Source organism: Stigmatopora nigra, chromosome 6 (assembly GCF_051989575.1).
Source record: "Stigmatopora nigra isolate UIUO_SnigA chromosome 6, RoL_Snig_1.1, whole genome shotgun sequence".
NCBI lineage: Eukaryota > Metazoa > Chordata > Actinopteri > Syngnathiformes > Syngnathidae > Stigmatopora > Stigmatopora nigra.
This window is the reverse complement of record NC_135513.1, coordinates 16,335,857-16,356,388: the sequence shown is the minus strand read 5'-3', so window position 1 is coordinate 16,356,388 and position 20,532 is coordinate 16,335,857. Positions and strand designations below refer to the sequence as shown.

The 20,532-nt window shown below is 60.2% G+C and overlaps 5 protein-coding genes across 12 annotated transcripts; 2 read left to right on the top strand and 3 right to left on the bottom strand.

Annotated features, from left to right (window-relative positions):
• Window positions 1–140: 140 nt before the first annotated feature.
• On the top strand, window positions 141–1,412 carry dpy30 (dpy-30 histone methyltransferase complex regulatory subunit). Its single transcript, XM_077719537.1, has 5 exons — window positions 141–270; window positions 779–816; window positions 919–966; window positions 1,056–1,183; window positions 1,290–1,412. Exons 1-5 carry the CDS (start codon window positions 261–263, stop codon window positions 1,360–1,362), a joined length of 297 nt encoding a protein of 98 aa, XP_077575663.1. The 5' UTR covers window positions 141–260; the 3' UTR covers window positions 1,363–1,412.
• On the bottom strand, window positions 1,413–4,903 carry psen2 (presenilin 2). Of its 4 annotated transcripts, XM_077719536.1 has the most exons (13): window positions 4,132–4,903; window positions 3,909–3,959; window positions 3,614–3,736; window positions 3,392–3,537; window positions 3,293–3,326; window positions 3,185–3,199; window positions 3,000–3,067; window positions 2,377–2,597; window positions 2,204–2,302; window positions 2,062–2,124; window positions 1,873–1,986; window positions 1,689–1,804; window positions 1,413–1,611 (listed from the first exon to the last, which is right to left on the bottom strand). In XM_077719536.1, the coding sequence occupies exons 3-13, from the start codon at window positions 3,719–3,721 to the stop codon at window positions 1,456–1,458; spliced, it is 1,140 nt and encodes a 379-aa protein (XP_077575662.1). In that variant the 5' UTR covers window positions 3,722–3,736; window positions 3,909–3,959; window positions 4,132–4,903; the 3' UTR covers window positions 1,413–1,455. The 4 variants fall into 4 exon arrangements, with proteins under 4 accessions (XP_077575662.1, XP_077575660.1, XP_077575661.1 ...); XM_077719534.1 differs by having other exon boundaries at window positions 3,185–3,326; window positions 4,132–4,290; XM_077719535.1 differs by lacking the exon at window positions 4,132–4,903 and having other exon boundaries at window positions 3,614–3,771; window positions 3,804–3,927.
• Window position 4,904: 1 nt separating this feature from the next.
• LOC144198487 (GTP-binding protein 2-like) lies at window positions 4,905–8,675 on the bottom strand. Of its 5 annotated transcripts, none has more exons than XM_077719532.1 (12): window positions 8,369–8,675; window positions 8,030–8,097; window positions 7,691–7,875; window positions 7,512–7,617; window positions 7,182–7,379; window positions 6,913–7,087; window positions 6,226–6,472; window positions 5,978–6,113; window positions 5,663–5,721; window positions 5,400–5,571; window positions 5,172–5,336; window positions 4,905–5,090 (listed from the first exon to the last, which is right to left on the bottom strand). In XM_077719532.1, the coding sequence occupies exons 3-12, from the start codon at window positions 7,729–7,731 to the stop codon at window positions 4,932–4,934; spliced, it is 1,458 nt and encodes a 485-aa protein (XP_077575658.1). In that variant the 5' UTR covers window positions 7,732–7,875; window positions 8,030–8,097; window positions 8,369–8,675; the 3' UTR covers window positions 4,905–4,931. The 5 variants fall into 5 exon arrangements, with proteins under 5 accessions (XP_077575658.1, XP_077575653.1, XP_077575655.1 ...); XM_077719527.1 differs by having other exon boundaries at window positions 8,030–8,056; window positions 8,369–8,674; XM_077719529.1 differs by having other exon boundaries at window positions 5,232–5,336; window positions 8,030–8,056; window positions 8,369–8,674.
• A 407-nt stretch (window positions 8,676–9,082) lies between these two features.
• Window positions 9,083–16,125, bottom strand: alg13 (ALG13 UDP-N-acetylglucosaminyltransferase subunit). Its single transcript, XM_077719154.1, has 24 exons — window positions 15,745–16,125; window positions 14,937–15,020; window positions 14,828–14,878; window positions 14,639–14,685; window positions 14,502–14,577; window positions 14,291–14,372; window positions 14,001–14,166; window positions 13,871–13,928; window positions 13,062–13,179; window positions 12,932–12,996; window positions 12,528–12,628; window positions 12,222–12,307; window positions 11,936–12,161; window positions 11,688–11,792; window positions 11,325–11,478; window positions 11,126–11,213; window positions 10,915–11,050; window positions 10,784–10,868; window positions 10,516–10,645; window positions 10,341–10,457; window positions 10,231–10,271; window positions 9,994–10,147; window positions 9,817–9,918; window positions 9,083–9,473 (listed from the first exon to the last, which is right to left on the bottom strand). Exons 1-24 carry the CDS (start codon window positions 15,865–15,867, stop codon window positions 9,211–9,213), a joined length of 2,658 nt encoding a protein of 885 aa, XP_077575280.1. The 5' UTR covers window positions 15,868–16,125; the 3' UTR covers window positions 9,083–9,210.
• Window positions 16,126–17,570: 1,445 nt separating this feature from the next.
• On the top strand, window positions 17,571–19,909 carry slc8a1a (solute carrier family 8 member 1a). The gene is made up of 5 exons (XM_077719153.1): window positions 17,571–18,580; window positions 18,690–18,903; window positions 18,995–19,094; window positions 19,182–19,454; window positions 19,533–19,909. Exons 1-5 carry the CDS (start codon window positions 17,730–17,732, stop codon window positions 19,907–19,909), a joined length of 1,815 nt encoding a protein of 604 aa, XP_077575279.1. The 5' UTR covers window positions 17,571–17,729.
• Window positions 19,910–20,532: the final 623 nt, after the last annotated feature.

Below are 20,532 nucleotides of genomic sequence, written 5' to 3'. Positions count from 1 at the left end.
AGAGGAAAGCTTGCGTTTAAGTGATGGGGCGGAATCAGCTCATGGAGCTTTTCGTGACATTCCCGTTTGTGCAGCAGCAGCCGTACTACTGCGAAATAGCACGCGCAGGCGAGAGGGCAAAGTCCCTCCCGAATCACGACACGATTTGTGAGCTCTACGCAGGCTTTGTTTTGAAGGCAGAGGCCGGAAGCCAGTATGACGTCACCGGATAGTGACGTGCTTTGAATGGACAACTGGCGGATCCCCGACCCAAAACAAACATGACGGACGGTGAGACAGTTCGCTCTTGTTCATTTTTTTTTGCTTTGGAATTTTCTAATGTTTAGTGACGACGAAACTTTGTCTTAGAGCGCCCCTCTCTCTCGCCTGGCTGGCGCTCGTTCCCTGCCCGCATTGACCAGACGTCGTCCGTTTGGGGGGAAAGCCTGCTGCTAAGCTAATAGAACAAGGCAACCCCGACCGAGCGCCCATTCGACCCCTTTTTCCAAAGCACGCAAGCCAATTGTGGCGGGCAGGGGACGAGCGCTTGAATCCGGCCACGTCTGGCTCCTCGCGGTTAGCTTGAACCCGGCTGGCGTGTTTCTTGCGGCTAGTTTGAAGCCGGTTACCTTGTGTTCCTCGCGGCTAGCTTGAAGCCGGTTACCTTGTGTTCCTCGCGGCTAGCTTGAAGCCGGTTACCTTGTGTTCCTCGCGGCTAGCTTGAAGCCGGTCACCTTGTGTTCCTCGCGGCTAGCTTGAAGCCGGCCACTTTTTGCTCATCGTCTCTTTTTGTTTGCAGAGAACGCTGACGCTGAACAGACGATGGAACGCGCCGCGGTGAGTCGCAACCGACACAAAACAGCCAAACAATCGCTTTCGAGTGTCAACTAACCTTCGGCGAGACCAAACGCTGTCCAAATAACGTTTGTTGCCCCGCAGGCGACGGAAAACCCGCACGCCGAGTTCGGCCTGACAGACAGCATCCAGGTAAGGTCGGCCTTGTCACCACCTTGTCATCGCCTGATCGGCCGGGTCTGACGCCGCGAACTCACCGGCCGTCTTTTCCACCTTCTCAGCGGACTTTGGAGCAAGAAAAGTCGTGCAAGCAGAAGGTGGACGTGCAGGCGCTACCGACGCGCGCCTACTTGGACCAGACGGTGGTGCCCATCCTGTTGCAAGGCCTGGCCGTGCTGGCCAAGGAGAGGTGAGTGCCATAACCCCGCGCCCCTAAAAAAAAAAAAGCTGCCACCGCCAGCCCAAAGGCGGGGATTCCTGTTCAAAGTGGTGACAAAAGACACTTTTCTTTCCAGGCCTCTGAACCCCATCGAGTACCTGGCGGCATTTCTGCTCAAGAACAAGTCGCAGTTTGACGAACGCAATTGAAAGTGTCCCCCTTTGCTCACGCCCATTACAATAAAGTGGTCTCAAGCCAATGGTGGTCTCTTGACTTTTAATGGGGCCACGCCAATGTGGGTGTCAGACATAAAGCTGGCGCGCCGCCAGCTGCTCCATAAAGGGCCGCAGCAGCCACTCTGACGAGAAGTAGAAGACCAGACCCAGCGAGATGGAGATGGGCAGCGCCGGGAGCGCCTTCTTCCATGCGGCAAGCAGCGCCAGCGTCACGCACAGTCCCTGCCGGCGAGCCCAGGTGGTTGAGTGGGAAGGGGGGGGGGGGGGTGCCCCGGGGTGCCCCCTCGACTCCAACTTACGATCAAAATGGCCACGAAGCAGGCCGCCGTGGTGTTCCAGTCGTCGCCGCCGGCCGCCGCTTTTCCCACCAGCACGCTGTAGAAGATGAAGTCCCCCAGTCCCAGCTTGACCCCGCCTGCGGCGCACACGGTCGTGCCAGAGACGGGCAGACGTGGGTCGGCGAGCCTCGGGAACCTCGCTCACGTTCTTCCTGCCCCTCGTCGTCGTCCTCCGGCGATCGCCGTCCCCCGCCCGCCTCCTCCTCCTCGGGCGAGCGTCGTCCCTCGTACTCCGCTGCTTCCTCGGCGGCGCAGCCGTCTGAGAAAAGACGGCGGAGGTCGGTGTATGGCGGGCGGGCGGGTAGGTTGTTAGCTCGCTCGCTCGCTCACTCACCCTCCCGTCGTTGTCGTTCGGCCTCTCCGTCCGCGGGACTCCGCGTCGACCAGGCCATGGCGGCTGTGGTGGCACAGGAAAGAAGGGCTGGCACACGGCGGGCTTAGCTCGGCGCTTTTGGCTCCAGACCTCGGTCACTCACACGAGTAGATGAGGGCGGGGAAGACGGGCTCGTTCCGCTCCTGCGCCGTCTCCACTAGCATCCGCAGCGGGCCCCTGGGACTCAGGACGGCCACCAAATCTGCCGGGCGGCAGTCAGGCGGGTCCAGACGGGGTCGCTCGGGGGCCGCAAGGGGCGGGGGTGCGTGGGCTCACCGTAGATGGAGACGGCGGCCAGGATGACCCAGGCCGACCACTCGGGCAGGTACTTGACGAAGATCAACGCCATGAGCGCGCTGACGGCGATCAGGTAGGCCTGCTGCAGCGCCAGCGGCCCCTTCCAGTGGATGCACGCCATGCCCACCGCGCCAAAGTTCCAGATCAGGAGGCCCGCCGTCACGTAGTCCATGGCCACGTTGTAGGTCTTCAGGACCTCGCTGCGGACGCGCTCGTTTGATACTTTGACTCTCGCGGGTTATTGTGGAATTAGATCTAACGAGTCCATTCTGCATTAGAATGGAAGCGCCCAATATGGATTCCGGCATGGGCCCATTCGGTCGTTTCGGCGACCGCGCAATTTCTTTTTCCCTTGAGAGGGGCTACGAAAGGGCGGGGACGTCCAAAAACGCCAACTGACTGCGCCGTCATTTGCCACTTAAAACCGATCCTTCGTCGGGCACATTTGGAGAGGCGCCCGTCTGTGGGCCGCCATTCCCACTCGAGCCGTCCCATTCCGAAATGCCGCCGTTGACCCCCGTTTACAACTCCCGTTTAGCTTAGTTTGGCATTGCTTTTGATTGGGATTGGCGTGGTTGGGAAATGCAAAGGTAGCTGCTCACCTGAGGTACATGAAGCTGAACCAAAAGAGCAGCATGAGGGACGACAGGATGAGCCAACCGTGGATGAACTGCCGACAAAATGGGGGTGGGGGGTGGGGGGGGAGAGAGAGAAGGAGGCGTCAAAGGAGGCGTCAAAGGGGGGCTGTCGCCGCTCGCTCGGTGGGGTTTGGGGCGCGGTGGCCTGCCTTGTAGCAGCGGTACTTGTAGAGAAAGACCAGGAAGAGGGTCATGACCACAATGACGCCAATCATGACAAGCGAGTTGAGCACCGAGTTGAGGAGGCGGCGGCCCACCGACGACGTCTTCTCCGTGAACGGCGTGTAAATCCTGCGGGAGGGAGCCAGGCTCGGGACGGGTCGCTCCGAGTCGGCCGCCTTCGCCGGGCCACTCACAGCCGCTGGTCCGTCTTTTCGGCGTAAAAGTCCACCGACTTGATGGTGGCCACCACCGCCAGCATGCACAGCGAGACGGGCACGAAGAGCACGATGACGTGCCTGGCGCCGTACTTGAGGCTCAGCTGCTCGTCCTCTGCCGCGTCCTGCCGGGCGTCAAGGAAGGCCCCCGGTTAAGGCGGAAAAGCTCAGAGGCCAACGCCGCGGCCGAGACTTACTTACCGGCCTCGGGGACCCGGCCCTCGGGGAACCGGCCCTCGGATTCTCCGATCGGACCAGAGCCGTCCGTTCCGTGTAGGCCTCGTCCTCGCCGCTGTCCGACGCCACCATGGCGCCTTCGGAAGGCTGACACACGGGCACACAGGCAGACAGGCAAACAGGCAGACAGGCAAACAGGCAGACAGGCAAACAGGCAGACATACACACGCAGACACACACACACACGGACTCGTCATTTTGTCGCCCAAAACCTACATTTTAGCTATGAACTGAGCATTCGGGTGTTTGTGCCACTCACTTGGGGTTCAAAAGGCAGAAATTAGACGGAAGGTGCCCTTTTGGAGAGATTCTATGGATAGAGTTGGGATTGTATTCATTGTCATGTCGTTTGGCGTTGCCCGCTTGCCAAGCCAAATCGCCGCCCCTCCATCCCGCTCACACGCCTGGCAGCCCACACCGCTTGACGTCATGTTTCGGTGCCGTCCAAACCCTATACAAAGTGACGGGAATGTCCAACTTACCCGACTTGTTGCGCACTGCGAGGAAAAGTCAGCGATCGCGACGCGGAAGTCACGAGACGGAAGTCAGCCGAGTGCAAGTCATGTGACCACGGCTCGTCTTCTTCGGGATCTTCTGACCTAAGGGGGCTTTAGCGCCATCTACAGTTTAGGACCCTATGCCTGCGCACATAGTAGTAGTACTACACGGCAAATGATATTGTATTGGCTCAATAGAATATCGTTTGCTTCCCAGTATACTCTCTTGGTAGAAAAAGTCCAACACAGATGGAGGCTTTTTTTCTTTATCCTCCTCCTCCTCCTCCTCCTCAATCCACTTTTTATTTTTGGACTGCCACCCCGCCGCCGACTTGAATCTTAGCGCTCGGTACGGTCATTCCTCCTTTTGGCAATCCAAAGTAGAGCCGCTCAAAGGTTTTTGAGGCGACGCCAGGCCCATCCCAGTGAAATGCTCTTTTATTTTGTTCCTTCTAAGTCCGGCAACAATACTAACGGCTTTTACGGTGGAGTGGAAAACACCTGGCCGTGCCGACTCCCGCCTCAAATGACCACAAGACCCCGTCGGAACGGGCTCGGGAGCGTCTTCCATTCCATTTGTCAACCGCGTCCCGACGGCGGCCGACAAAAAGGTCCCGGCCGCCGGGATCGAAACGGACGAGGGAAGGGAGGGAGGGAGGGAGTGGGCAGTCTGTCTCTAAAGATCCCCCGTGGCGCCGGTCCATTTTCAAAGCACGACGGCGGCGTTCCAATCGCCTTTTTCCGGGTTTCGCCGGTCGGGCGGCTCCGCGTTTAGGTTTCTGGCACTAGTGGTCGTGCTCGGCCATCTGCAGGAGGCGGGTGACGTGTCCGACTCCCTTGGTGGCGCCCTCTCGGAAGAGAAGTTTGGCGCCGGTCCGGAGGTACTCGGGATGCTTGAGGAAGCCGAAGGTCACGGCGGCCCGCTCGCCCGTCCGCAGCTCCTCCTGCCGGCACAGAGAGAAGGAGAGGTGGCGCTTTGAGACCGGGGAGCCCCGAGCAGGCTTTCTGGGGGAGGGCCGAGCCACCTTTCCGTGCACTCTGTGGACGACGGCCGTCTGCCGGACGTTGCCCACGTGCGCCGTCACCTGCGAGCCGCGGCGGAAGCTGCCGGCGTGGAAGAGGAGGACCACGGCCGCCTCGAAGCGCCGGCACACGCTGGGCTTCATTTTGGGACTCAGCATCACCATGCCCTGCGCGGGTCGCGCTGGGGTCGCGTTGGGTCGCTTTGCTGGCTCGCCAGACCACCCACCCACCTTACGCAGCAGAGTCCTGTCCAGGTCGCCAAGCGCCAAGGTGGCCGCCTGGCCGGCTCGCAGCAGCCTGCAGGCGGAGCGGTTCCTGTGGATGGAGGCCACCTTGACCCGCAGGAAGGCGCCCTGCTGGGTGGGGCCCACCGCCAGTCGCTCGCCCTCGCGGCAAACCCCGCTGAGGCAAACACAGGGCAAAGTGCTGGGGTCCGTCGGACAAAAGCGCCTCCTCTCCTCGCCCTTTTGGTGTGTTCGGGTGGACGACGCACCTGTACAAAGTACCGCCCACCACCGTGCCGACATCGGGGACGGAGTAGATCTCGTCCACCTGCGGAGCGCATGGGGAGAGATGTACCCATCACATACTTTAGGACACTTTTTGGTTTTTTTTCAATGCGGGACTTGGGATTTTTTGTTCTCATTTCTGGCTACTTTTCACCAGTTTGTATTTTCGAATGATTGTTTGGGCATTGATTTGAAGGCCCTTTTCAGGCCCTCCCCTTTTCTGGTGGTCACACTGGAAACCGGATCAATCCATTTAAAAATCCCCCCGGGGCCCGATTTCCCATTGGTAGCGGGCCTACCTGAAACTCGGTGAGTTGCCTCATGAGTTCTTCTTGTTCCTTGCCGTTGCCCAGAGGCGGGAGGACGTTCAAGAAGATCTTGAGGAGCTCCAGACCTCGTCCCGACACGCTGGACAGGGTGAAGATGGGCGTCACGCTGGACGCACCCGCACACACAAACACAAGAGCCGGTTCACGTTTCCTGTCCTCCTTCAATAGGAAGAAAGAAAGATGGACAAAACCACGGGCGGAAGGAAGCGGCCACTGACCAAGCGTCGGCGGAGGTGGCGGCGGAGGCAGAGGCTCTGGCAAACTGCTGCGCCCCGGCGACGGCGTCGTCTGGCGCGCGGATGACGAAGGGGACCTTGTCGCAGCCCGGCTGCTTGAGGAGTCGCTCCAGCTGACGCAGCGTGCGCTCCAGTCCCCCCCGGGAGCACACGTCCACTTTGCTGACGGCCACGAAGATTGGAACTTTGAGCGCCGTGGCCAGGCCCAGGTGCTCCCTGGCGGTGCCGGCTGCACACACGCACACACACGCACGCACACGCACACACGCACACACACACACACACACACACACACACACACACACACACACATGCCAGCACATTGGTCTTGCTCTTTCACAAAAGATGCATTTTCATACGTTGACTAAGAAAGAAAGAAAATAACACACACATTTACGATGGCTTAGCTCCATTTCTATCACTCACATGATTTGGTGGGAAATGAATGTCAGCAATTCACGACATTTCCCAAAAGATCAATCGTGGAATGCTAGTGCTTTTTGTTCTTCTTCCATTAAAAGGCCCGTTTTCAAAGTATATGGAAGTAGACTATATTTGCCGGCTCATTTGAAACGCAGAGCCTTGGCAAGGCGGGCTCGGGGCTAAGCGCGGCTATCGATTACGCAGGGTGACTTGTCAACACGTAAATATATGTGGCGGCGATCTGACCGATGCCGGTGTTGGCGCCGACCACCAGCATGGCAAAGTCCGGGCGGTGGCTGGTGAGTCCGAAGACGGTGGTCTTCAGGTACTTGTGGTGTCCGGCCAGGTCCATGAAGGTGATCATCTTGGAAGAACTCTGGCAGATCTCCTCGGCGCTGCGCGACTCGCTGTAGTTCACCACCTGCCGGGCGGGGGAAGAGAGGGGGTGCAAAGCGCCGTCAAGCGCCCGCCGGCCCTCACGGGCCGGGCGGGCTTTGAAAAAGAAGGCCAACGACTTGTCCTCTACTGTCGAAGCCCAGGATCTCCAGGCTGATGCTGGACGTGCGGCCCGTCTGGATCTCGTGGAGGTGCCTGAAGAGGTTGAGGCGGGCCCGCCCGCGCCCGTTGTCCAGCTCGCCCTGCGTCAGGACGCCCAGCAGCGTGGACTTGCCCGAGTCGGCGTTGCCCAGCACGGCCACGCGCAGCTCCAGGAACTGAGGAGCGGGGAAGGAGGTGAGGCTAGCCGTCAGTCCCCCAACGCCACGTAGCGGCCACGAAAAAGTCGGCCCACCCGGCCGAGAATACGTGGCGGGTGGGCCCGGGTGGGCCCGCCCCGGCGGTCTCACCTGCCGGTCGTCCGGCACCTTCCGCACCAGCACCTCGGCGATCCTCCGCGCGCTCCCCTCGCCGTCCACCTGCCGCTCGCGGAGCAGCGTGACGTCGGCGCCCACCCTGCACAAATCCAGAAGGTCGGGGCCACGTTCCGACGGCGGGCGCTCCGGCCGACTCGGCAAAGGCCACCGACTTGTCGGCCATCTTGCGCAGGGTCCCGAGGGAGGCGGCCATGTCGGCCCGACCCAGGCCCACGGGCAGCCCGTTGTCCTCCACGCCGATCCGGTAAACGGCCTCGCCGCGGCCCTCCTGCAGACGCCACTTGAGCTGCGTGGCCAGGTGCTCGAAGCGCTGCCGCGTGGGGTTGACCAGCTTCAGCTACGGGGTGGGACATCGGGGCCGGGCGCCGCGGTAAGTCCGGGCGTCCCTCCACCGACGGGACGGCGGCGCGGTCGGTCCGGGCGTCCCTCCCGGGACGGCGGCGCGGTCGGTCCGGGCGTCCCTCCCGGGACGGCGACGCTCCGTTCCTTACCTTGTACTCCACGTTGCCTTCTTCGGCCTGCGAGCGCAGCACACGTCATTTGTTCAGTGTGTGGTTTTCTCGTGGACAAGCACGCAGGCAGGAAGGCAGGCAGGAATTGCAATCATTGATCATGGGAGCAATTGGCCGAGGGTGACAGCCGTGCGTTTGTATATATACGAGCCGCTTTTCGCCATCATGTCGAGTATGCTTTAAATATTCGCGGCAATGCTCGGTCCCGAAGCCCCGCGAAAGGCGAGGGTCCGCTGCACACATGCATCTGACGATCTCGTTTTGCTTTCAAATGTGCGTCAATAGCTAGAAGAAGCGACGGCGATAGACAGCGGTTACCTCTGGTGGGAGAAACGGGGGCGCCGTTTCCTGGCTCTTCGTCCGTTTGTTTTTATTGCGACGTCGTCGTCGGCGGCGGCGGCGCGGGCCGCGTCCGCGTTTCCCCGGCGGCGTCGCCGTCAGGTCGTCCACCATCTTGTCCAGGGTTTTGCAGGGGCGACGAGGCAGAGGCCGAGGGCGGCCCGCCACCCCGGAGTAGAGATGATGTCCCGGCTGCTCCTCTTTCGCTGGCTTTCCCCCTGGCTCAGCATCAGCGCCGGCTCGAAAGCGGCACCGCAAGCTACCGTGGAAAAGAGCGACCACTTCCGCCGGTGCTTTTCAAAGTAAAATCAGTTTGAAAAGATGCCCGACAGTCACCAAGTCCATTTCAAAATTTGGTCTACGGAACAATGAAAACAAACGGCATGCTTGGAGCAAAATTGTCCATCCAAAAACCTCCCTTTGTGCCTGGGCGGCATCACCCTTTCGACCGACTCTTAAATGCCATATACTATACGCTGGAAGTGGGCCGGAATTGAACAGGTTCGCATCTAAGCCACGCTCCATAATCAACAGTAAGCCAGTCGGGCATTTGCCCTCGTGAGCCCAGGAATGGATGGACAGGAAATGTTCCACTGGAAAATTTAGCACACTAAAAGGCAAATGTCAACTGAAACAGCATTTTCTCATTCTTCTCACACTGGGTTTGGAGGTCGAGAAAGGATCACGGCACGCTTTTCTTTCTGCTGGTGCTCAACTTTATTAACCCAGTGTCAAATTAACACAAACAAAACACCCACCGGGCGCAAACAAACGTGTGGCGCGGAACAATCGCGGCAAAGTGGCCGCGCCCCCCTCCGTGGTCAGGCGCTGGGCGGCAGGAAGTGCGGGGGAGGGGCCGTGATGTAACTCACCACGTGTGGGGGGGCGGGGCAGTAGACGCGGGAAGCGTGCCCGCCCCAATGCACCGTGGCGGCGGTGGCGGGCACGCAGTGGGTGTGATAGGCGTGGTGCGGGGCGGCCGCGTAGGTGGGCGGAGCCGCTTCGTACGCCAGGTGCAGCACGGGTGCCGTCGGCTCCGGGTATACGGCGGCCTGCGGCGTGCCTTCGAGCGAGTGGGCGGGGCCTGCGAGACAAAAAAGGTGCAAATGAAGCCACTTGCCATTTTGGCCACTGGGCAATGGGTGACGTTGACCCACCGCCACGGGGCTCCGTTTCATTTAGACCGCTCACCCATCTGTTAATCTGGTCAAAAGTCACTTTTTGGCCCACAACCCCATCCGATTCACATTTTTTTGGTCTTTTTTAAAATACTTTAGCCATCAGAACTTCAGGGACATTTCCTGTCCATTTTAGTGGTCAACGGCAGCCAATGAGTTGACGAGGGACGGACACAAAGCGGCAATGGACAGAGAACCAGAGCGGACGGACACCCTCGGCGAGCGCGTCTATCTCCCTCCCCCCCATACCGGCGCCGTGGACGTCCATCTGAGCGTCGAAGCTCCTGTCGGACTCTTGATAGAAGAATGGTGTCGGCCCACGCCCCGCCTCGGGGTAGCAGGGCGTGACGGCTGCGGACGCGAGAGGAGAGCAGAGGAGAACGCTCACGCGGGCCGCTCACTCCGATGGGGTGGCGGCTTTCTCACCGTGTAACGCAGGCAACACCGCCTCCTGGTAAGAGACGGCCGTGTCCACAGGGTACGGGGGCGGGTAGGCGCTGGTGGACGCCACCTGATGCGTCGGCTGGTGCTGCTGCTGTTGTTGTTGCTGCTGCTGTTGCCAGAAGCTCTGATGATACCACTGGGGAGGAGAAGAGAGCACAGACAGATGGAGCGCACCGACCGGCATGGGTACCGAGACCTCCTCCCGGCGAGAAATCTCACCTGCACCCCGAGGTTGAAGTAGAACTGCAGCAGCCGACAGTCTGCGGAAAGAGAGCCGGAGCGCCTTGACGGTCGCCATCGTCACCCGGGATCATGGCGGCCACGCTTACCTCGGGGCAGGTCGCCGCCGTTGGGATCGTAAGAGTAAGGAGGTGGCGCCACCAGGGAGCAAAGTCCCTCCCCCAAGTCGGGAACCAACCAGGGGTTGGCTGCCGGCACGGCCGCCACTAAAGGCCAAATGACCGTGAGCGGCGCTAACGAGAGGACGGCTCCTTTGTTGCCTACCCGATCGAGCTTGGGGGTGCGGGACCGCCGTGGCGTGAGGGGCCGGCGCCCCGTGGGACGAGGAAGACGACGGCGTGGAGGCGGCGGATGACGACGGCGACGAAGAAATGCCCGCCGCCGGCTTGACCGCCTGAAACGTAGGCCATCGTGTCGGCAAATCCCAAAAACACAAATCCAGTCGTAAGACGGACGGACAATCATTTGGCATCCAGAGCAAACATTGTGTGACGGCAAAAACAAAACAACATCGAAAGGACGCGCCCATCACCTGTTGGCCGTAGTCGTAAAGGCCGTCGGTTCTCGGAGGCGAGCGGGCCACGTCGTCTTCCTCCTCCCGGTCCTGCGGCACGGGTGTCAAGCCGCGGCATGCCAATGGGCCACGCGGGCGGCGTGCCTCACCTGTGAGGAGGGGGTCGCCAGGGCGTCGCCAGAGTAGATGGCGCCGTCTGAAAGGCCCGGGAGTTGTCAGTGTGGCCGCAGAGTGCGGCGCCAAGACGTGACTCACCATCGGCGGCGTAGAAACCCTCTCTGAAATCTGATCGTCAACATGCGAGAGAGGGTGTACATTTTTTGTCATTGATTAAAACAAACGCAAGGAGCAGCCTCTCACCGTGGTCCAAGGCGGTGTCTTCACGCTCCTCCTCCGACGAACACCCGAGGGCACCCCCGCCCGGGGAAGGCGGCGCCCCCGGGCCTCTCTGCCGCCGATAGACGACGGGGGTCAGGGCGCCCGGAGACCGACGGACCCGGCCACGGCGCCCGCGTTCAGTAGGGGACGCGGGCGGGGATGGCCGGGCGCGCGTACTCACCGCCAACCCGCCGAAGACGTGCCGGTCGTCTTCGCCCACGCGGTAGTATGCCAGGGCGCCGGCGTCCAACTCGGCCGCCACGGACCCGGCCGGTTCGGGGGCGAAGAAGTGACACTGGTCGGTGAGCGCCGCCGCTAGGTGGCGCCGACTGCGACTGAGAACAAAATGAAGGACGGCGACTTCATCGATTGAAATTGTACATTTCACATTTGAAAAAGGTGTATAGCCATGTATTTTCAATGAGCCGCCCTCAAAAAGGACCTTAAGGTTCAACTAGAGGTGAGGTGAGCTGTGTGTGTGTGTGTGTGTGTGTGGGGGGGGGGGGCGCTTAAATGGTCATAAGGATGGAGAACCCCGCCTCACCGGGTCCTGAAGGCCAAGCTGTCGTAGTCGTAGTAGCGCCTGCCGGCCGGGTAATAGGACAGCTGAGGACCCATCAGGTGACGGTTGACCAAGCGGGCAGAGCTTCTGACCAAAACGGGCCACAGCAAAAAGAGGAATGGAGGAAATGAAGCGCGCTGCAAGCCAACGGTGGCATTTGCGCCGGCGGGCTCACGGCGGCCTCACAACGGGCCCACAGCGGCCTCACAACGGGCCCACGGCCGCCCTACCTGGCGGCGCCGTACCGGGCGGCTTTTCCGTGCTGGTAGTGCTCGTAGGACACGGGGGTCGGGGGTCGCCCGGCCGGCTGGAAGCGGGGCGGCAGCTGCGGAGGGGCCGCCCCCCCGTAGGCCGGGGACTGGGCCGGCGGCAGCTCCGCCCCCTTAGCCACCGCTCCGCCCCCACGGGTCTTGCGGAAGTAGCGGTGACGCCGCTGGTTGGCTCGCGGCTCGCCGTCTGGAGGTCCAAAGGGGGAGGCGGTCGGCGGACCGCGGGGAAACCGGGGCGAGTACCTACCCGCGTCGACTTTGCGGGGCGCGGCCGACACGTTCCACGCCAGAACCGGGTTGACCGCCTTGACGTCCGTCAGAGGGACGCAGTGCCTGGCGGGCAAAAATCAACGACTGAAAATTCCCCAATGAATTTAGAGTTAGGCTAAGCCAAGGGTGAGCAAAGCGGTCCTGGGTGGGTAGGAAGGGTTAGGCTTGTTTTTTTCCATCCATATACACAGAACACATACACAGAAACAGTTGAAACAATGGCGGTTGTGCTGAGCAGAGGGGGAAAAACAACAACAACAACAACAACAACGAGGGAAGTTACTTCTCTCCGAGCTCTTCGATGAAGACGGTGACGGCAGCCGAGTGCATGCCCACTTCCTGGATGAAGGCGTTGAAGTACTTCCCCTTGGGCTCCAGGCGCACCTGCAGCACAAGAGCACGTACACCCGTCAGCTGGCGCAGTCTTTGGTTTTTGCAATATCCATATAATGTATGCGCTAGATAACAGCACCATCTAAACATGCTTTTTAAAGGGATTCTTGCAACGGAATGGAAAAAGGTCAGAGTACTTTATCACCCCACTGCCACTGATGACCAAGAGGGCGTCAAAGAATCGCATTCAAACGCTACACGGATGCAGATCTCCCAAAAGCCAGGCGGGGAGCTCCACTAGGGGATTTGTGCACACGCCTTTCTGCGCATCGATGCCATAGCGCGGCCCCTCACCTGACATTTGTCGCCCAGGAAGTACTGTCGGCCGGCGAACACCATGTAGTCCGTCTTCTGCATCTCTGAGGGCAACGGCCCGGCGGGGTCAGGGGCGCCGCCGGGCCGGCGTCGGGCTTTTGCGGCCTACCTTTGCAGGTGTCCTGCCAGACGTCGAACTCCACGTTTCGGTACACGTCTCCGTCCAGCGACTTCATCACCTTGTAAGGGAGGGACAGCTTGCTCGGAGGCGGAGCGTCGGACGCCACCTGCGTGGGCGGGATGCATTCGAGCAAAGGTCAGGCCGGGTCAAAGAGCAAAGACACACACACACACAGGGCCATAGCCTTTCGCGTCCCCCCCGAGTTTCGAAAAGGAGCCATCCAAAAGGTGGAAAGGCCAAATTGCGGCCGTCGAGGTGCTCTCGGGGAAATGAAAAGTGGCCGAAGGCCATTCAAGCCGGATGGATATTTCACTGCGGGTATCCAGCCGAGTTTACGTGGGCCGTCAAAGTGTGGCTGGCCTGCCCGCCGCATTGGAAAAACCATTGTTTTTCATCTTTCTCCCATATTTTCTGCAGCACAATTGGCCTACTTTTAGCCATTTGAAAATGGTTTCAGTGGAAGAAGTGGGGACTTTGGAACAAATGAAAGCTTTTCCATGCAAAGCTAGGAAAGAAAGGAAAAAAATCCAAGTTACCAGAGCGCTTCTGGGGTGGATCAATTGCACAAGTAGAGGCACGGCTTAGAGGAAGTGGCCCCAAAGCAAGGACAGATCCAAAATGGAAAGAAAGTGAGCCCGGAACAGCGGAAGTCAGCCAATAAAAGAGAGCAGAGAGGCAGAGCTAGGCGTCAGCACACACTTGCCGACAAAAATGACATTTTCAAACTTCAAATGCCATTTGACGGGTACTCAACGGCTATGGTGGACTATTTGGGGAAAAAGATAGACTTTTGTCACCTTCACATCTTCAAAGGACAATCGTGGCTTCTCCTCCGCCGCCGACTCCGCCTCCTCTCTGGGGGAAGACCAGACACGTTTGTTGGTGGCGTGCGTGGCACGGCGTGACCCCCGACCGACCGACCCCCACCTGCGCGCTCGCTCCTCGCCGAGGTCGTAGGCGACGTCCACGTCGCTGCAGACTGACGGGCTGTTTCTATAGCGGCGACCTCCGGCTTTGAAAGCCTCCACGGCCTGAGAGAGCTCCGCCTCCTCGCAGCCCAACACCTTGGCGTACAGAAGCTCGTACACCACGGCTACGTGCGGGAAGAACGCGTCGTTAGCCCACGCGCGACGGCCAATGGGTCGGGCGCTAGATGGCCGAGCGCGGCCGCACTTGGCCGTCGCCCCTTCTCAGCGGAAACGCCCTTTGGAACTCACCTTGGCAGAGGGCGGCGGAGGCGGGGTAACTTCTGGGGTACACGATGTCATAGTGGCAGTTGATGGAGCAGGAGAGGGTGACCTAGGCGACGGGCCGGCGGTGAGCGGGGCCACGCCCGGCCGGCGGTGAGCGGGGCCGCGGCCGGCCCGCGGTGAGCGGGGCCACGCCCGGCCCGCGGTGAGCGGGGCCACGCCCGCCCGACGACCTCACCTCGCTTACAAAGCGGTCGTCCTCCGAGATGACGGTGGCGGCCTTGCCGGGGTAGCGGTAGATGAGAAAGCGGCGCCTGCACGCAAACACCTTGATAAGTTGCCAGCACTCGACACTCTGCCATTGACAGACGTCACCTGTAGAGCTGAGACAGAGCTTTGATCTCCACTTGGCCCACCGTCTCCTGGAATAAGGGGGAGGAGGAAAAAAAAAAAAAAAGATTGGACGGCCGTGGTTCGGTAGCGACGTCCTTGGTTACAGCGGCTGGACGATATATTGGCTGTGGCGGAAAGGGTTAAAATGGCCGAGCGGCACGCCTGGCTCACCTTGGGGTCCTCGAGGCGTTCCAGGTACTTCTCGAAAGAGCCCTCGACAAACTTGGAAGGAAAACCCAGGCAAGGTCAGAGGACGCGGCGAGACGGCGCCACAACTCACCGGCTCGAAGACAAAGGCGTTGGCTCGCATGAAGTCGGCGCACTCTTGGCGAATGGTGCCGTGGTAGTTTTGAGAGTAATACAACTGCGAATGCATGGGGTGGGGGAGGGTTGGTAAAAGCACTAGTTTTAACACGACTTTGCCTTCAAAGGTCAGTCGACCAGGAATGGCCCCCATCAAAACAGATCCACTAAATGGGAACACTTTCAGTCGTACAAATATTGTATTAAAGGAAGGTGAAAATGCCCCCAGGAGCAAAGGAGGCCAAAAAAAAAAATTCACGACGACCATAGCTGTCCAGTTCATTTCAACTAGGCTCATAAGCTCCCGCCTACAACAGTACCAGGTGTCCATTTCATTTTGATTGGGAGGGGGAAAAAATGGCCATTGGACCTGCTCCGAGACCAAACAAATTGGACGTGAAGCCCCGTCAATGGCATTCAAACAAGTGTTTACCAGCCAATACCCATTGGCTCCTAAATAAAACGGCGACAAATTTTGTCACGATACGTTGTTGGGAGCAATATACGTTTAGAAAATGTTTTCCCCTCGCTGACTGGCTAGCTGGCGAACTAGCCAGTTAGCAAACAGGCGCGCCGACATATGAACCGAACCCAACAAAAAAAAATGAACGGTGTATTTCGTTGACATTGATTCACCATATTTTCCTGATTATTTTTTTGTAGCGAATTGTGCGCTCTAATGGAATAGACGCCAAACATTGGTAAAAAGTACCGTGCGTACTCGCTCGCGAACAAGGTGAAATGAACCAAACGCCCTGGCGACGAGCCCTTAACCAAAGACTGACCTGTTCGGAGACGGCCCGGAAGAGACTGGACGCGTCCCGGGCGACCATTTTACGGTAAAGTCCGAGGCTTGCCAGGTAGTCGTCCATGTTAACGAAGTACTTCTTGAGGCCTGCTTTCTGCATCCCGCTGCTTCGTCGCTCGATGAACGGACGAGAGTGTGGGGGGGAGAGCAGGGGGGGAAAAAAGGCGGTGTCGCGCGGCTGAACTTGATTGTCGCGGCTAACGAGCTTGCCGAAACAGCTGCTGAAACCAAAGCACACTTTGGAAGGAGAAAAAAAAAGAAAAAGGAAAAACAAACAAAAAAAGGAAAGTAGAGAATGCCAATTGCGGAGAAATAGCGCGGGGTGGCTGATTAGCTTGCTCTTTCTCTCTCTCTCTCTCTCTCTCTCTCTCACTCTCTCTCACTCTCTCTCACTCTCTCTCTCTCTCGCTCTCTCTCCAGCCACTCCCCCGCCCCCATCTCTTTTTTGAAACTCCCTCGCCTCTTCCATTGGCCCACTTCCCGTAGAATTTCATTTTGGGCCATTTTTCACTCACTTCCTTGGATAAATTCATTCACAATGAACAAGACTGTCTATACAAAGAGGAAAATGTCCAGCCATGCTCGGACCTTGTTTCATGGGTGACCAGCCATCAGAACAAAGGCGCTGGGGCGCGGCGTTGTGATTAGAAAGGTCTCATTTCTGACGGCGGCGTCGGTGACTTGACCTTGACGCGACCACAACGTGGCCAAAGAAATGTGTTTCCACGACGACCGTGCCATGGGTTTTGGGCTCTTTCGACAGGGAACTATGTATTTGGCTTATACTCCCTCGGGAAACCGGCCCGGATTGTAAGCCCCCCTCGCCACGGACGAGAACAAAGAGCGTCCCGAAAAGAAAGAGCGTCGGGAGACGGACGGACGGTCGTTCTCTTATCGGCCGTGGCCGGACGAAAAGCAGACGCCTTTGCCCGAACACCTTTTGAGTCCGAGCACGGCGTGTTGGCGATCGGCGTTACCTTGTTTGGGGGTGCGCCGATAAGCGTGGCCATCTTTAGAAATTTATCTGGTGGCTCCTTATCGCCACGACTGGCTTTCCGTGACGCGTGGCCCTACGCTTCGGAGGCCCGCCGGGACGGGGATCCCGGCGGGGGGACCTGGGCGGTCCCGGCGCTGCCACGGCTCCGCCCCCGCTTCAAAGCGCAAGAGCCGGGCGCCGTGCTCCTTCCATTTGGACGAAGCGGAGGGAGTATTGGCGTGGCGCCGCTTCTCGTCGTCTTTTGGGGTAAGTTTGGCCACAGGTTAGGACTCCGGTGGGGAAGTCCACGGTAAAGCCCACTCCATCAAATTGCCTTGGTCCGTGGGTTGGAAGAGGCGCGCTTGACGTCTCTCCATCCATTTTAGGCCATTGTGTTACCACGGTGACTGCTATAGGCGTATGTGCTATAGCCAAGTCGACGGGCCTGCCACTGTAAGTAAATTGGGGTAAAACATTTGCCCTACAAAAGGAATCCGTGGTTGCGGGCGCGACATTCCACTTCTCGGGAAGGATCGGCATCTCGGACGAGCGCCGGGTCCCGACGACACTTGAAAGGTTCCCCTCTGTCGACAATGCCCTACATTTAGGTGCAAGGCAGCGGAAAGCGGTGAGAGTCGGGTGACCTTCGCCCAGCGTTTCAGTCGGAAAGGTCTGGCAGGCGGCGGCGGCGGCGGCGACCATCCTCCATTTTCTCCGTGGGCCAAGCGACCATGAGGCGGGCCGGCGGCCGGACCCGGCCATTTCTGCTCCCGCTGGCCCTGTGGGCCTGGCTGTGGGCCCCGGCGAGCGGCCACAACGCCACGTCGGGCCAGTGCGGCGGCGCCGCCCACTGCAAGGACGGCGTCATCTTGAACACCTGGAAGCCGGAGGACCCCGCCCCCCGGGAGCGCGCGGCCCGAGCCGTCCTCTATTTGACCGGCCTGGCCTACGCCTTCTTGGGCGTGTCGGTCATCGCCGACCGCTTCATGGCGTCCATCGAGGTGATCACCTCGCAGGAGCGCCGCGTCTGGCTGAGGGGGCCCGACGGGCAAAAGCGCAAGGCCACGGTGCGCGTGTGGAACGAGACCGTGTCCAACCTGACCCTGATGGCGCTGGGCTCGTCGGCGCCGGAGATCCTGCTGTCGGTGGTGGAGATCTGCGGCCACGGATTCCGCGCCGGCGAACTGGGGCCCAACACCATCGTGGGCAGCGCCGCCTTCAACATGTTCGTCATCATCGGCCTGTGCGTCTACGTCATCCCCGACGGCCAGAGCCGCCGCATCAAGCACCCGCGGGTCTTTTTCGTCACCGCCACCTGGAGCGTCTTTGCCTACGCCTGGCTCTACCTCATCCTGGCCTATTTCTCTCCCGGCGTGGTGGAGATCTGGGAGGGGCTGCTCACCCTCCTCTTCTTCCCGCTGTGCGTGGCCTTTGCTTACGTGGCCGACCGCCGCCTCCTCTTCTGCAAGTTTGTGCGCAAGCGCTACCGAGCCGGCGGCCGCGGGGGCGTGATCGTGGAGACCGAGGGGGAGGCGTCGCCGGACGGGGACCGGGACTCCGCCGCCGCCGACGTGGGTGAGGACGGCCGCACTCCCGGAGGAGGAGCTGCGGCCGCCCCGGGGGGAGGCCGTCCCGCCGCCGGCGTCTTCGCCTTCGAGGAGGACGCCGTCACCGTGGCCGAGAACGCCGGCGTCTTGGAGGTCAGGGTGCTCCGCGCCGACGGGGCCCGGGGCGCGGTGGCCGTGCCCTACAAGACCGTGGAGGGCAGCGCCAAAGGGGGCGGCCGAGACTTTCAAGACATTCGCGGCGTCCTGGAGTTCCACCACAACGAGACCTGGTGAGTGGGTCTGGGCGGCGGGGTCTGGGCGGCGGGGTCTGGGCGGCGGGGTCTGGGCGGCGGGGTCTGGGCGGAAGGGTCTGGGCCTCACGCCTCGCCCTCCTTTCAGCAAGGTGCTCCGGGTCAACATTATCGACGACGAAGAGTACGAGAAGAACAAGGACTTTTGGCTGGAGATGGGTGAGCCGCGACTGCTGGAGGCCAGCGGCGGGAAAGGGGAGGAGCCGGCGGAGATGGCGGAGATGGCGGAGCCGACGGCGCCGCCGGCGCTGGGGCAACACGCCACACTGCGAGTCGTGATCCAGGAGTCGTACGAGTTTAAGGTGCGTGCTCGTCATCCGGGAGTCATAGCGGTGTTAAGGGGGACTCCGCCGCGCCCCTTTTGGCCGCTGATTGGTCCGCCCGTGCCTTCAGAGCGCCGTGGACAAGGTGCTGAAGAAGACCAGACTGGCCGTGTTGTCGGGAACCACGCCCTGGAGAGAACAGTTTAGGGAGGCCGTCACGGTGGGCGCAGGTAAGCGGCGGCGGCGGCGGCGGCGGCGGGATGGGTGGAAGAATTTGATAGCGGAGGGCCCGACGCCCGCTCTTTCTGGTCTTATAGGCGGCGGCGGCGACGACGAAGACGACGACGAGAAGCCGCCCTCCGCGGCGGATTACCTCCTGCACTTTCTGACCGTCTTTTGGAAACTCCTGTTTGCCTTGGTCCCGCCCACCGACTACTGGAAGGGCTGGGCGTGCTTCTGGGTCTCCATCGGGGTCATCGGCGTCCTGACGGCGCTCATCGGGGACCTGGCCTCGCACTTTGGCTGCACGGTGGGTCTGAAAGACTCGGTGACGGCCGTGGTTTTCGTGGCCCTGGGCACCTCGGTTCCAGGTAGGGTTGTTGGGCGGGTTACCCGAATAGCTCGGCGACTACCCGGCCGACTTCGACTAAGCCCGCCCTCTTCCCCAGACACCTTTGCCAGCAAAATGGCGGCCTGCCAGGACCGCTACGCCGACGCCTCGGTGGGCAACGTGACGGGAAGCAACGCGGTCAACGTGTTCCTGGGCATCGGCGTGGCCTGGTCGCTGGCCGCCGTGTACCACCGCTCCCAGGACCGGCCCTTCAGGGTGGAGCCGGGAACGCTGGCTTTCTCCGTCACCCTCTTCACCGTCCTGGCCTTCGTGTGCATCGCCGTGCTGGTCTACCGCCGGCGGCCCGAGATCGGCGGCGAGTTGGGCGGGCCGCCGCGGGCCAAGGCCGCCACCGCCGCCTTTTTCTTCAGCCTCTGGTTGATCTACGTGGTCTTGTCCTCGCTGGAGGCCTACTGCCACATCCAGGGCTTTTGATGTGGAGCCACAGGAGGAGGGAGGGTGGGTGGGGGGAGGGAGGGGAGGCCATTAAAAACACCTTTTGCCTACCCGTCTCACTCCATTTGCTTTTTATCCCACGTGCCGTCTTGTGATGCGTTCTTCTCCTACGTCGCCGTCTTCCATTCCGGGCGCCGCTGATCCTCTCTACGCCAAACCTTCTACTTGCCAGACCGAGAGTGCCCGGTCTGCATTCCAAAAAATAATAAGAAATAAATAGCGTGGGGGAAAAGTTTGGTGACGTACAATTGGTCCACGGGCAAATGCGGGAGCATTGTTACCCGCGTAAATACATACGACATTCCGGGTCGCTGACGAGGGCCACACGCTCGCCGCTTGCAAAGTGGAGTTGACGGTGCAGCACGTGGGAGCCGCCCGTCTACCGAGTACGGGGGGGGGGGGAATGGGGTTGCATGCAAATGAACGGCCTCTGAAAGCATATTAAGATTAGACAATTTTACAGACAATTTTTCGGCAGCGAATTCATCAGGAAAATTCCAGCCAGATTGAAATGGGAGGAGAAAAAAAAAAACACATGGAAATATGCCACGGACATCCAAATAAGACTCAACGCTTAGGTCATAAGGGGAGAGTGCTTGACA